The sequence below is a fragment of the Octopus bimaculoides genome, chromosome 16 (genome assembly GCF_046866305.1).
Source record: "Octopus bimaculoides isolate indiv1 chromosome 16, ASM4686630v1, whole genome shotgun sequence".
NCBI classification, from domain to species: domain Eukaryota; kingdom Metazoa; phylum Mollusca; class Cephalopoda; order Octopoda; family Octopodidae; genus Octopus; species Octopus bimaculoides.
This window is the reverse complement of record NC_142943.1, coordinates 27,345,805-27,361,825: the sequence shown is the minus strand read 5'-3', so window position 1 is coordinate 27,361,825 and position 16,021 is coordinate 27,345,805. Positions and strand designations below refer to the sequence as shown.

The 16,021-nt window shown below is 39.2% G+C and overlaps 1 protein-coding gene across 8 annotated transcripts in view; it reads right to left on the bottom strand.

Moving 5' to 3' along the window:
• Positions 1 to 16,021, bottom strand: part of LOC106871768 (uncharacterized) — a 1,221,261-nt gene that overhangs the window by 313,907 nt on the left and 891,333 nt on the right. For all 8 annotated transcript variants that reach the window (XR_016244689.1, XR_016244690.1, XM_089364843.1 and 5 more), the window contains exon 63: positions 1,259 to 1,404. Coding sequence is in view for 6 of the 8 variants with exons in the window: in XM_089364843.1 (XP_089220969.1) it covers positions 1,259 to 1,404 (146 nt within the window). In the remaining 2 variants the exon portion in view is untranslated. The remainder of the gene's footprint in view (positions 1 to 1,258; positions 1,405 to 16,021) is intronic.

Genomic DNA, 16,021 nt, shown 5'->3' with positions numbered 1-16,021 from the left:
ATAATATTTAAAACATCTTCAATTAATGGTCTGACCATCTGCCAAGCAAATGGGAGGCAGTAATTGAAGTAGACGGTGAATATGCACCAGAAGAATCATTTAAAGATGTTTTTGTTACATGTTGTTATTGTTTTTGCTGAATAAAATTTATTCAAAAAGGCTGCAATAATTATGCATCACCCCAATGTGTGTGTGTGTATATATATCTATATATATATCTATATATATACTACAACAAAATTTTATATAGAGTTCAAAGCTTTGTGGACAGCTTGTCAGACTCTATATGAATACAAAATTTTTAAATATCTACGTCGTGGACATGAGGAAACGCTCAGAACTCAAAGAATACGATAAAACGTTAATGAGTGTGGGTTATTCCCCTTTATCAGGGGCAAAAAAACTTTAATAGACTCAGAGAGGACTAGTAAGCAGGCCAGGGATGTGACAAGCCGTCTCTCTGGAACTCTGAAGGATGACTGGTGGTTAAGAAAACGTTTCTTGAACGAAGTACTCGCCAAACCAATATATTTATGAACACAGGATGTGACCCTATTCGCACTCCTGGTAGAATATGACACCAGGCTGGCCATCCACGCTTGAATGATGCTTTTTACATGCCACTGTCACGGGAACCAGTCAGGCAGCACTAGCAACTTTTCTACTTTTCTACTCTTGGCACAAAGCCTGAAATTTTGGGGGTGGGGGCCCTGTCGATTAAATCGACTCCAGAACGCAACTGACACTTAATTTCTCGACCCTGAAAAGATGAAAAGCAAAGTATCTTTTCTGTGTATCAAAACGTTCAGATAGTAATTCAACTATAGGGACAAGGTTATGAGTGTAGAGGAGTTTCTAAGGGCAGCCAATCTTAAATTCTTTGGTTATGGCCTGGAGAACTATGATAAACAAGAGGGCACCAAAAACTGATCATTGGCAAATTCCTACCTGTACACTAAATTCCATGCTATGCTCATTGCCAACATTGACCTTACTGACAGCATCCCTGTACGTGACTTCTACAGCACTCACTAACCACTCATCTACCCCTAGCTTCTGTACTGACCATCAGATGTTGGCACAAAGGATCCTGTGAAAGCTATGGAAATTATATGGGTCTTTTTTGCGATCCTTTGATGTAATCTAATGTTTAAACACTTCAATTAATATCAGAGTTTTAAGAATAAATATTATAACGTTATAAATCAATTCTTCATATTTATATAGGGAAAGAAAAAAAGACTGAATAGAAATTTACCTTATTCACTAGGGATTCCTTGTTTTGTACACAGTTCCATGGTGCAATTCCAATTGTTACAATTTTATTCTTGACATCATCATGTATAGTTTTCCCAATATGTTTTTCAACTCCAGTATGTAAACCTGTACTTATGATCCAGGCACCTGCAAAACAAAAGATCAAGGGTTAGGGTTAGGGTTAGGGTTAGAGTTAGGGTTATTCTAAAATGATAGTAGATATTTGGACAAAGTACCTTCTGGCCATCATCATCATCGTTTAACATCTGCTTTCGATGCTGGCATAAGTTGGACAATTTGACTGAGGAAAGGAGGCTGCACCAGGATCCATTCTGATCTGGCAATGTTTCTATGGTTGGATGTCCTTCCTAATGCCAACCACTCTGAGAGTGTAGTGGGTGCTTTTTACATGCCACCAGCAAGGGGGCCAGTCAGGTGGCACTGGCATTGACTACACTCAGATTGCTTTTTACGTGCCACCGGCACAGGAGCCAGTCAGGCAGCACTGGCATTGACCACACTCAAATGGTGTTTTTATGTGCCACCAGCATTGGTGTCAATCAGGTGGCACTGGCATAAGTCACAACTATGATTTCACTTGATTCAACAGGTATTCTGAAGCACAGCATATTACCCGACGATTGGAGGGTACTTTGAAAGAGGCCGGTTATGCAACACTGGCATTGACCACGGGTATAATCTCACTTTAACTTGCCAGTTCTTCTCAATCACTGCATATCTCTAAAAGTCTCGGTCGCTTGTCATTGCCTCAGTGAGACCCAATGTTCGAAGGTCACACTTCACCACCTCAGCTCATGTCTTCCTGGGTTTACCTCTTCCACAGGTTCCTTCCACTGTTAGGGTGTGACACTCCTTCACACAGTTGATTTTGTCCGTGCACAACACATGACCATACCAGAGCAGTAGCCACTCTTGCACATCATATCTGATGCTTCTTATGTCCAGCTTTTCTCTCAGGGTGCTTATACTCTGTCATATATGCACACCCACATTACACATTCAGTGATGCATACTAGCTTCATTTCATTCAAGCCTACACATGTCCTTAGCAGTCACAGCCCATGTTTCACTGTCCTGTAGCATAGCTGTTTGCACACATGCATCATACAGTCTACCTTTCACTCTCAGTGAGAGTTCCTTTGTTACCAGCGGAGGTAGGAGCTCACTGAAATTTGCCCAGGCTATTCATATTCTAGCAGCTACGCTCTCAGAGCATCCACCCCAGCTACTGACCTGGTTACCTAGGTAACAGAAGCTATCAACTACTTCTACTTTTTCCCTCTGGCATATGATGGAATCTGTTTTTTGTACATCTTTGGTGTTAATGCCCCTGTGCATCTGCTTCACAGCAAAAACTATTTTCCCAGTTAACCTTCCTTTGATATTTTTGCACTGCTTATGTGTCCATAGCAGCTTACACTGAGTATATCTTATGGATTTCCTGCCAATGCTTTTTCTACAGATCGAGCAGGGCCATCTACTTGAATGGGTTTGTGATTTGTCCACCTTCCTACTTGCTAGGACTTTGGTTTTTGCTAGATTGACTCTAAGGACCTTTGATTCTAGACCTTGCTTCTGCAACTGGAACTTCTCTAGTTCTGGTAGTCTCTCAGCTATTAGAGCAAAGTCATCAGCATAGAGGAGCTCCCAGGGGCAACTTGTCTTGAATTCTGCTGTCATTGCCTGGAGGACTATGATGAATAAGAGGTGGCTGAGGACTGATCCTTGGTGAATCCCTACTTCTACTTGGAATTCTTCACTATACTTGTTGCCAACCCTCACCTTACTGACAGCCTCCTGTACATGGCTTGAACAGCTCTCACCAACCAGTCATCTATCCCTACTTTCTGCATTCACCACCAGATAGCTGATCGGGAAACCTGTCAAGGACTTTCTCAATGTCAACTGGAGTCCTGGAATCAACCCAGGCTCAAGCGAAGTAATGCTCTGGAATAATACATGAATGTCACACTCTCCATTTCCCAGTACCTCAGGTAACCTTTACATGGTCATTTGACCTTTAATAAATAGCAGTAATATCTCCTCTTTTTCCCCCTACCATCTTTGAAAAGGGGATAACATTGGATACAGTAGTCTAACAAATACTTTCTAAGATGGGATAGGATGGTCACTTCTGGAATGATATTGAAAAGAGATCTGTTCAATTAAGCTTGACCTTGGTTTCAACAACAACAAACAGTAACTAAACTATAAAATCTTTATAACAAGTCAAAATAAATTATTATTACAAAGAAGGGATAAATTCTGTGAAATTACAAATAAAATAAAGAAATTCATTTGCTTTTGCTCATCATCATCATCATCATCATCATCATCATCATCATCATCATTATCATCACTAAAAGTCCATTCACCATGCTGGCATGGACTGAATATTTTGACGGAGGCTGGTAAGGCCAGGAGCTACACCTGGGCCCATTGTCTGTTTTGGCATGGTTTCTATGGCTGGATGCCTTTCCTATAACCAACCACTTTACAAGGTGTACTGTGTGCTTTTTATGTTACACCAGCAGCGTCTCTCAGTAACTTGCAAGACTAAAAGCCCTTAGCTGGTGTGGGGTAGTATTGATGTAGGGGTGGCTTTGTGCCAGTTGACGAGATTTAAAAAGTATAGAAGGGCTGAAATATGTGTATTCTTGTAGAGTAGATAAATGGATACCTGAGATAGAAGAGAAAAGAGGCCGAGTTAGTGAGGAAGATAAAGAGAGAAATAGTGAGAGAGATACTGGTGAAGATGTGTTGGGACATACCCTCAAGGGACATTGGGGTAGTGAGAATAAGGGAGGTGAAAGGAGAGGAAGGAGAGATATAGTCAGTGAGAAAGATAGAAAACCAGAGTGACAGATAGAGTAAGAAATAGTGCACTGGATATGTATCGGGACCTGTCTTCAGGGAAGAGGGGGAGTATAAGCAGAAGAAATGGGGATAGAGGGGATGTTCCCTAAGAGTGTGAGGGGAGATGGTGAGAGATGGGGAAGATATGACTGTGGCAAGCACTGGTGAGAGAATATGGATTGGCTTGGAAGAGGGTATTGTAGAGAGAATGGTGGGTGTACAGATAAGCACATGAAGGAGAGCAGAGGGGTCCGTAGTGAGTGATGTTCATGGGTAGTGAGATTGGGATGTTGTGCTGACCACTAGATGAGAGAGTAGGGGACCCAGTCAAAGGCATTCTCCATTTCAGCAAAAGCCAAGTACAAAGGTTTATTTTTGGCTAAATACTTTAGCAAGAATAAAGTATCAGTCGTGCTTCTCCCAGACACAAAACCAACCTGAGTTCATCTGGTCTAACTCTTTCCCTAATGAGTTGAGCTATGACCCTCTCAAGATTTTTGATGACCTGGTTCTGCAATTTGATGCTTCTGTAATTATTTCTGTCTAAGATATCACCTTTACTTTTGTAACAGTTGACTATAATGCTGCTACAACAGTCGTTGGGTATGGTTACCTCGTGGACAACTTGATTAACTATATGAGCGATTAAGCCATATCCCATACTGCCAGATATGTTAAGCATCTCAGTGGTGATTACTGATGGGACAGGGGCTTTCCTTATCTGCTTTGTCTACCTCTGTAGAAAAAGCTACTATTGATTTGAATAGCTAGCTCTTCTCTTGGGACCACATTAGGCAGACTCTCTTTTTCCATGTATTCCCTACATTTTGCAGCCTTTAATAGTGGTTCATCCAAGCCTCTGTCTTTGTAGAATTACTAACTACAAGTGAACCATCATCTCTGTGAATACACTTCTCTCCTACAACAATCACGATTTTCTCTGAAACATTGTTTTGCAATCCCAAACATCTTAAGCTGCTGGTCCTCATGCTATTGAACATTGGCAAACTTACTCCTTTCTACTTTTTTCCTAGTTTCTTTTCTATTTAACTGACAGAATTCTTTGCTTCCACCACTCTTCCAGTCCATCCAGGTCTGTTTTGTCACTCTAATGGTCTTATCTATTAGTTACACTGTTCTACCACTGTTCCATAGATTTGGTTAAGACTTTGAACCAGCCACAAAATTGCCCTGTGTCTCTCAGGAAGCTGTCCAGTAGAAAATTCCAGTTGTCGTATGATACATTACTATAACTTCTTCTTATCAAATACTTCAATTAGAATGTCTCAAAGATTCCTTAAGCATCCAAATCCTTTATTTCCAAACTGGTAATTTTCTTGGAATCCTTCTAACCTGAAGTCTGAAGTCACTAGTGACTAACCTATTTTGAAGGGTACATTTTTTAACCAGGAACCTCTTAGCATTTATGAACAACCATGTTGCTTGCTTTTTGGTGATAATAAATTCAATCTGTCTAGTGGGGCCACCACCAGATTGACAAGGTATCAGGCGACTGGCAGTTTTCCTGTAATTGGTGTTGCCAATCATTAAGTTATTTGCATCACACAACTCCAGTAAACTTGTTTCCTCCACATTACAGGAACCAACTCTATGACCTCATGCATACCATTGAAACCACTTGAATGCTGGATGTTGCCTGACATGTCCACAGAAGTCACTAGCTATGTCATTTGTCATTTTAAGTAGTTTGCCAAAGTGTATTTTGTCATTTTAAGTAGTTTGCCAAAGTGTATCGTAAAATCGATTCATTTTTTTATTTGGTAGACCTGGTTGAGGGGAACAGGTAGAATTAACTGTTGCTGCACTACTTTGTAAAACTAGTTTAAGCTTAAGTATCCTATCAAACATTCTGATTGCCTCCATGACCTTATCCAATCATTTCTCAGCTAGAGGTATGCACATACTACCTACCCCATCACTTATGCCTTCCTTGAAGATTTTATACCTATGTTTTTGGGTGTGAGGAATCTGGTTCAAGCTCCCCTCCACCTTGAATGCAACACACATGAGTTTGCCTCTGTTCAAGCTTCTCAACAGTCTCAATGAACCTACTTTTCAATGTCGCCACATTGACAGTTCCAACTCTAAGGAAGTGAAAGGGGATGCAGTGGGGAACACGGAAAAGGGAATGGCATTCAACATTTGAAATGTAAGTTTCAATAAGTGCTTACCAGCAGACATACCATATTAGTTATTCTCAGACTTAATTGCCCATCATTCATTCGTTTTACATCTGATGCACCTATTGGAAGTGAACTTGTTCTACAAGCATTGTTAATACATACATAAATAAGATAAGCTAGTTTCTTTATTAGTTAATTAATTGATAAATACACTGCAGTCATACTTTGGTGCAAATTATACAAGCTACAGCATTTGCATCACAGTAATGTGAGTGAGAGACTACTAAGATTGGAGGAAAGAGGAAAGAGGAAGGCAGAAGATATATTGCTGAGTGGTTCTGGTACATATCAGGTGTCTTGTATAGAAGAGCAGTTTCCAGTGGAGAATGATCGGATTAACTTAGACAGTTTGCATAAAAGGAAAAGAAAACAATACCCCATTTAAAAATAAAAGTATTTTAAAAGATCAAAAGATGCCCCACTAGCAACAAATCCCGTGCAACAAACTGAATAATAATAATAATAATAATAATGATAATAATAATAATAATAATAATAATAATAATGATAATAATAATAATAATAATAATAATAATAATTGAAAAATACGAAGGTTGTGGTCAATGAAGAGAGTAGACATGACACCAATAGTAATTGGAAGTATCAGCACTCAAGTACCAACATGACTGAAAAAGCTCGGTGCAAGTGTGACAGTAGAACACCTACAAAAACCAGCACTACTTGGAACTGCAAGAATTCTTCATAAGGTTCTTGAAGCATGAACAGTAAAACAAGAGTCACGTTAGTCTGTTGGCTGTGGACAGCAGTCACTTTATATTATACCCAATAATAATAATAATATAAACCTTTGCGCTGAATAACAACATGGATGTGCTACACTGGGCTCTCAATACAAAACAAATCTAATCTAACATCGGTAGAATGAGAAAAAGGAATCTGTAGGAGACTGGAAGGAAGCGGCCTTTTAATGAAAATAACCACAAAAGGCAAACTTTTCCCACCATGCAAAGCGCAGCATCCTCCATGCACAATGTCGCAGTGAAACATGAAATGTGTGAAAGACGTGTGAAATCAACATCGGAAAGTTTACAAACTATGAAATATAAGTGGAACAAAACAGTGAGTACATAAATTGTTTAATTACGTATACATTCGAATGTCTATACAATCATGTATACATATCAATATCCATAGGACTACACACACACTCCAATGTTTACGCAATTGTGTGAAGTTCGACACACACACACAGCAAGTGTCACAAATGAAGCAAAACAATAACAGAATAATTTTTTCCAAACTTACACAGGCAGAATGAACAATACCTAAATTTAATATACTACAATGATACTATGCCCAAAGATAAATCTGTCAACAATGGAAAAAAAAAAATAAATAAAGATGAATACTAGTCTATTAGCCAAATGAAATTATGTTACGAGAAACGATTTTATTCAAAGAACTCAGAGGCAGTGTTGTCTCAAAAAGTTAATGCTAAACAGACATATCCCTCCCCTAATGTCAGTGTCCAAGCTCTTCGTGTCTCAATGATAACAAACTAAAATTCACACCGGATCAACCGTCACCCTGGTTAACAAGGGCTGCATAACCTAGTGAGGAACCAGACTAAGGGCGAAAAATCAGCTATTGGTTCAAATCTTCCCGAAATACAGGAGCTGGAAGTATCCCACAAATAGAACATTCCAACAGATGACCATTCAAGCACATCATCAAATAATCAAAAGAAAAGGAAGGAAAACGGTCAAGGGAAGGTAATTAAGAAGTTCTTAAGGCCTTCTATCATGCCGTGTATTTCTCCACAATTAAATCCAATACTGAACAAGTCTACTTTAACTGGAGAGAGAGGCACCTTGAAGTAAGATCCCACATATTAGGTCACCAGGTATGAAATTTGTAGAAAAGAAAAATAGTTTGCTAATATTTTATAAATACAAGAAATAGTTTTATTTATCAAAGTATGCGCCATATTGTCAATACACTTTTTGCCATTTCAGTGGTAGCATGTCCAGCCTGGAACTGTAAATGCCTGGCAATCTACAGTCAATAAAATCTTGAAAGGCCTGTTTTACAGCATCGTTGGAATTAAATTTTTTCCCTATCAAAAAGTTATCCAAATTCTGGAAGAAGTGGTAGTCAGTGGGGGCAAGATCAATTGAGTATAGTGGATGATGGGGATCTTCCAACTCCAACTCCTGTAGTTTCGCCATTGTCATTTTTGTGATGTGTGGTCTGGCATTGTCTTTCAATAAAATAGGAGTGGATTTTTTGACTAATCTAAGCTGTTTTTTTTGTAAGTTTCTGCATCATTTGGTCCAGTTGGCTGTAATATACTTCGGCCGTGATTGATAAGCCAGACCACCAAACACACACCATCAGTTTCTTTTGGTGAATTTTGCTTTTTGGACTGTGTTTTAGTGGCTCATCTTTGTCCAACCATTGTGCTGACTGATTATGGTTGTTGTATTGGATCCATTTCTCCTCACATGTTACAATTCGATTAAAGAATGATTCATTTGATGAGAAAGTAGCATAATTCAGGCTTCCAAACGTCACTGTTTCTGATTTTCATTGGGTGCACGTGGAACCCACTTATCCAATTTTTTCGCTTTACCGATTTGAACTAGGTGAGTCAATATTGTTTGCTTGCTAACACCAAGCAACAATGATAATTCACGAACACTTGGAGTTGGCTTTCAGCTTTAAGTTCATCATTTTCCACCTTTGTTTCTTGTCGACTGTGTTGCTCATTTGTGAGGTCAAAGTTACCAGAAGGAAATTTTGCAAACCAATTTGAAACTGTCTGCTGTGTAATAACATTAGAATGAAATACTCCATTAATATTCCAAGCTGTCTGTGATGCAGTATTTCCAAGAAGGAACGCGTATTTCAAAACTATGAATATTTCTGACTTACCCATCTCTAAACAAAAATAGCAAAAAACGATTTATAAATACTTTATAAAGCGCAAAATGAACAGCTGTTAAAATTTCCATATACATTACTACAAATTTTGTATTTGACGACCTAATAGACAGTAACAAGCTGGCCAACCTCAGAAGAAACTTTATAAAAAAATAATTACCAACTGAATTAGAGATTGACCAGAATAAGCAATCAGTAAGGAATAATAAGATAGAAGATGCAGCTAAAGAATATAGTGCTGAAGAAATAAATGCAGATCAACCCAGGTCTAATGAAAATTCAGTAATGATAGAAAGAGTTAATTTAACTGATAAGCAAAGTGAAATACTTTCTGAACTACCCATAAATATTAAGGAAGATGAAAATCAAATAGATGATGAAATGTTAGAAAGGCTGAAAATTAAAGAAACCAGTACAAATGAACAGGATACTCTCCACAACAATTCGCAACTCTGACCAAAAGCTGTAAGTAATTGGTAAAATCTACCTTGCAATTTCAGTAAATGTTGATATTAGATCTCAATCACCTATACTATGCATCCACTAAGATCTCAACGATACTATGTGGTGAAAAATTTAGAAGACAAAAACATTCCTACAAAAAGCCTATTTGGCAAGAGCGAATCCAGAAACAAATTCAGTTACTTAAGGCTGACATAGAATGTTTAAAAAACTTCAAGTCTGACAAGAATATCAAACCAACAAAGATCCAAAAATTAAAGTAAAAGTATAATATAAAATCCATACTAGACATTGATACAATTGTAAAAGGTTGATAGTTGCAATAGAGACATTAGTCTCTCTCTATCACCTTTCAGCAAAATTATATATTAAGAAACAGTAGAACAATTAGTAACATAATAAAAATAAGTTTTATTTTTGGTGATGCTTGGTTTTACAAATCCTATGTTATTCAGCCTGGCAGCCGCTGGTTAACTTGTAATCGGCATTGGAAGGTTAAGAGCTTCGTTGATGCATGCCAGAGGAGCAAGTAGCTGTCATGTTTAAGGTATCATGCTGAAGAGATCTTAGAAAGTGAAAGAAACGCTTTAAGTACTGGTTTTACTACGCATGCGCACTTGAGGGGCTTCCGGGAAGGCAAGTCCCTTGCGTATGCATAGATTGCACTTCCTTAATGGCGGCCATAATTTCGCACCACTACACTATCATAGAAGCTATCAAGCAAAAGATATCTGCTAAAGCCACCTACATAGCACAGTATGAAAAGCACATCAGGTTCTTCAAGGACAACAACATGTTTTAAAATAACCCAAAAAGTTGCTACAGGAAGAAAGGAAAAATATCAGGTTCAGTAAAGTCTGTCCCATCAAAAGAAGTGCAGCAATTTTGGAATAAAATTTGGGTAGAAGAAAAAGTGCACAATAAAATGGCCCTTTAGATTGATCAAATATCTACTGACTCAGCCTCCTTAGAAGTGTAAAAGTGAGAGGGTATCAAGGTAGAGAATGGAAGATCTGCTCTTAGGATATCAAGCAAATGGAAGTCTCCAAGAAAGAATAAAATTCCTTGCTTCTGGTTGACTGCTTTCTCAGAGTCATGAATTACTGACAAGATTTTACAGCAATGTTTTGCTGCAACCAAATATGATTTTCTCTTGGCTAGTTAATGGTGTTACATTTCTACTCCTGAAAAATGAAGAAACAAATGAACAAATATCTATAGACACATAACTTGCTTAACAACAATGTATAAAATACTAACATCTGCCTTGACTGAATACACTTACAAGATTTTAATAGAAAATGGCATCTTAATGAGTAAAAAGGATGTAAATATGGGTCCTATGGTTGTAGAGATCAGCTACTCATCAATAAAATGACATTAGAAGATTGTCATAAACAATACAAAAAATATTCAATAACCTTCAATAGGTGGAGTGAGAAATGTTTGGATATTTACAGAATAGCACCTACACTGTGAAACTTCTTATCTGTAAGAATGAAATCATGGAAACAACACTGACTTTGAATAGTGAGAATCAATCTTCCAATGCTGGGAATGTAAGAACTTCATGTGGCATTTTCCAGGGTAGCTCTCTATCACCACTCCACTTTTGTCTAGCCTCAATATCTCTTTTGAAATTGCCCGAAAGTGTACAATATATCTTTAAAATATTTGATTGAAGTATGAATCATCTCTTTTACATGCATGTTATAAAGCACTTTGGCAAAAATGACCAACAACTTCAACAGCATTTACTGGCAATTGTTAAACGGTGCAGTGATGATATCATGATTGAATCTGGCCGAGATAAATGTGCAAAAGTTATCTTTATCAGAGAGAAAATTATAGAAACGTCCAACATAAACCCTGAACAACAGAATGTTTTAAAGAAGTTAGAACCAGCGGAGAGCTACAAATCCTAATGGGCATTTGAAGGTGACGGAATTAAATGTTCACTGATGAAAGAAAAGATCAGAAAAGAATGCTATTACAGGGTAAGGGCAATACTCAGGACAGAGCTGAATGCTAGAAATATGACTGAAATGATAAATACCTTAGCTACATCCATCGTGACTTATAGTTTCAATATTATTATCTGGTCAGTTACTGAAATCTGTAATCTTGACAAAAAAATACGAAATTGTTGACAATGCATAGAATGCACCACCCTAAGGCAGATATAGAACAAACGTACCTGCCAAAACTTAGAGTGGCCTTGTACTTTTACAATGGGAATTAACAAAGAAAATGCCACAATTGGCCTAAATATTTACCAGAAAAACTCTGATGACATGATGTTAAAACTTGTCTTAATGCATGAAAACAAGAAAACTTCATATTCAGTAACAAAGCAGGCAAAGAACTATTTAAGTGAATTCCAGATACAACAAGCACCAGAATTAGACGTACTGGAAACAAGCACAGAAACAGCTAAGAATATGAAAACACTCACTGTTTTATATATTTTTACTGAAAAATAGCGAGAAAACTCTCTTAATAGCAAATACCCAAAGAGCTAATAATGCGGTTGTCAACAAAACCCTTACCCATCAGGGGATAGTGTTTTCTGCCTTAAAATCAGAGACAGAAGGGTTTATCATAGCATTCTAAGATCACTGCGCACCTACAAGAAGCTACAAGGCCAACATCTTAAAGAATGGCAGTAGCTCAACATGTCGCATATGTTAATAACAAAATGAAACTGTCGATCACGTTGTTTCCATGTGCCACCTTCTTGCGCCTACAGAGTATCTCAGCAGACATGATAAAGCAGCACAATATATTCACTGGGTAATTTGCAAAGATTTGGACCTAGGGAACAAACTATGATCGAAACCAATATATATAACAGTTACGATGTAGAAAGCCACAAAATTGAAAATATGTCATGTATGAAAATAAAACATGCCTTGGACCCATTTGGAGAGATGTATCCTACGAGGCCCAAGGAAAAAATATGCCTCTACAGAGGTAAGGTTCCACAGCATAGAGAAAACCCACGAGCACTCTGTACTAACGTTAAAAACCGAAGAAATGGAACTTTTGCCAACCTATCTAGGACGAAGGACATCTCAAATTAAAATTACAGAAGTGCTACCAGAAATTAATGTCACAGGGGTAATAGCTGCCTTTTGTTATAACTGGGAAGACAAAGTGAATATTTTACAGATCACACACTCTACCTCGCAAAAACTAGCTTGGGCAGAGCGGGGCGATGTTAGTACAAGCAGCCCCGTGTGACCTAGAGGAAATGCCAGATTGAGTGCTCGTAGGTGAAGACATCGCCTAAGGATACAGGTCAAGGGAAGAAAACCTCGATGTTTTAAATGAGACCAGAAGTGTCACATAAGGGCCATACTACCACAGAGGAACCCCCTCGAAACCAGCACCACAGAAAATGAGGAAGAAAAAAGACAAAAAGAACAATTACTCACCCACGATTCTACAAAAGTACCCAAAACTAAATCCACACAAGCACCCCAAAACACACCCCCACCTGGACTCATACTTGCATCCACATATGCACCAGTAATCAATCCTACGCCTACACATGCACCGACACCGACACCCATACCTACATCATTGCCCAATGGCAAAATTCTTCTTCCTGGCGACATGGAGATAGTCAACCAGGAGGGAGAACCCGAAGTGAGTGTCCGAAAAGGGCATAAAGATGCATTCTGACTACCCAACTCACAACCTCACCCCCCAAAAAACGTCACTTCAACTACACACACAGGAATTTTAAAAAACCCGCTCACCAACCCCCAAAACTAATGTAAAAGACAAAAAATAACGGTAGAATACAACCCTAACAATAAATACATACCATAAACTCATTACATATACGACAAAGAACATATACGACCCAGAACATAAGGACTTAACAATGAGATTCACTAAAACATCTGAAACTTTGTTTAGACAACTAAAAGACAGGCATCCAATCAATGTCCGATGGATAATAACGGTGCCAAAACAACTAAAGACACACTTAAAAAAAGTTGCCCACAATTTGTTCTCTTCTCCGATGCGGATTACAAATTAGTGATGTGTAGGATGAACATAGATGAAGCATATAGACAGGGATCCAGCTACTGGAAGCTAAACAAGTCTATTTTGGCTTGCGAGGCATACCATAGTCGGATTAAAGAGTTAGTGATGAGGGCATTAACCGACACCGCATTAAATAACAGGTGGTGGTTTCCTTTTGAAAGAGTCATCCAATTTGAGTCAATCAGATTTAGCCAGCAGCTAAGTTTAGATAGGGCTAGAGTAGGAAGGAATTTAGTTAAGGCCTTAGAAGAGGCGTTGAGTTTGGGCTCTACTTCTCAAATTTTGGCTGCGAGAATGGCTTTAGACCGTCACCACAACGCCAAACATGAGGGATGCAGAGTTCGTGCATTGCGCCATGAAGGAATTAATATTATCAGTTGGGCACGCTCGGTAGAAACCCAGCGTGGCAATGATGCTACGATTAGGTCTTTGGTCGAGGAACATAGGCATTCGATCAAAGAGCAAAATGAAATGTGTGAGGTTTTTTACAAGCACTTTACCAAGCTGTTCAAGAGGGGCAGTTCACTGGACGATGCTGAGGCCCTTCAGGACTTTCTGGCTGGTGTACCGAGTCTCTTGGCACGAAAGGTTGAGAGCTGTAAAAGACCGATCACGGCTGCGGAGGTTGTCGAGGTGATCTCCGAGTGCCCCAAGGACAAATCGCCAGAACTTGATGGTCTGCCCTATGAGTTTTATAAAAGCATACCAGACTTGTTCGGGCACCTACAAGCAAACGTCTATGCTAACTGGCCGCAGAATGGGTGAGTTCCCAAAGATACAATTTGGGGTGGGGGCGACGCTGATCAGAAAGGATCCGAGCAAGAAGGATATTGCAAATAACTTTAGGCCCATAACTCTGCTAAACACAGAGTTAAAGATTTTGGCCAAGGTGCTAGTAAAAAGGTTGGCGCGGGACGTGGAAGGTCTTGTTGAGGAAACGCAAACTTGCGCTATCCCAGGTAGGTCAATACATGACAAACTCCACTTCATACACTACTCCTTAGAGAGGATGGGTGAAATCTCTAGCAAAGGTAGGGCACTGGTGCATTTAGACCCATCTAAAGTATTTGATAGGGTCAACCATTGGTACCTGGTGGCGATTCTCGAGGCGGCTGGGTGAGGCCCATCTTTCCAGAGCTGGATCGCTGCTTTGTGCAGCAATATCGAGTCTGTCGTTCGGGTGAACGTTTCTTCTTGAAACTGTTCAATATTGAGCGCTCAGTTCGCCAGGGATGTCCCCTGTCTCCACCTCTGTATGTAATGTGAAGGGTGGAGGCGGTAGGCGGCATTTTGCATGATCTATGGGGTGGAAGAACAGCTACCGCATATGCAGATGACATCACTATCATCGTGTCCAATGAAAGGCAGCTACCAAGTAAAGAAAACGCCATCAAAGGATACGAATCAGTAATTAGTCAAGACAAGTCAGTCGGCTTACAACTCAGTACCTGGAGGGACAAGTTGATGCTGCCCAATAACGTCGTGAGATGTTGGACAGAAGGTCCAGTTAAGATGCTAGGGGTCTGGTTCGGTCCAGACTTCCAGATAGAGAAGTACCGGAGCGAGGTTACAGGCAAGGGTACTGCCCTAACCCGGACCTGGTCTGGAAGGACATTATCTATGCTAGGAAGTGCGGAGGTGGCACAGGTGTTTATAGCATCTGTTATCACCTACTGCCTGACTGTTTTGCTTTACCCTGGTTTGTGACTGAACAAGCTGAAATGACTCCTATTCTACTTTTTATGAAAGGGAAGAAAACCACTTGTAAGGTGCTCTGTCTGCTGCCAAAATTCTTTAAAGGGTGGGCTAGGGACGTCATGGCTGAGGATGCACAAGTTCATGCTAAGGCTCAGGCACCTCTGGCATTGATCTTGGGGTTCTATGATAAACTCTTCTGTTTCTGATTTTAAGCCAGAAGCCATTGATGAGTAAGGGCTTTGTCAACTCTCTTTGGGTATTTGCCATTGAGAGGCTTTTCTTGCCATTTATCAGTAAGAATATCTAAGGCAGCAGTTTTAGCATGGGTTTTCATATGCTTAGCTTTTTCCGTGCTTGGTTCTAGTACATCTAATTCTGGAGTTTGTTGTATTTGGAATTCACATATATATTCCTTTACCTGTTTTGTTAATGAGTATGATGCTTTCTTGTTTTCATATTTTGAGACAAGTTTTAAGATCCAGTCCCCAGAGTTTTTCAAGTATGTGTCTAAGCCAATTGTGGCAATCTTCATTATTAATTTCAGTTGTAAATGTCTACAG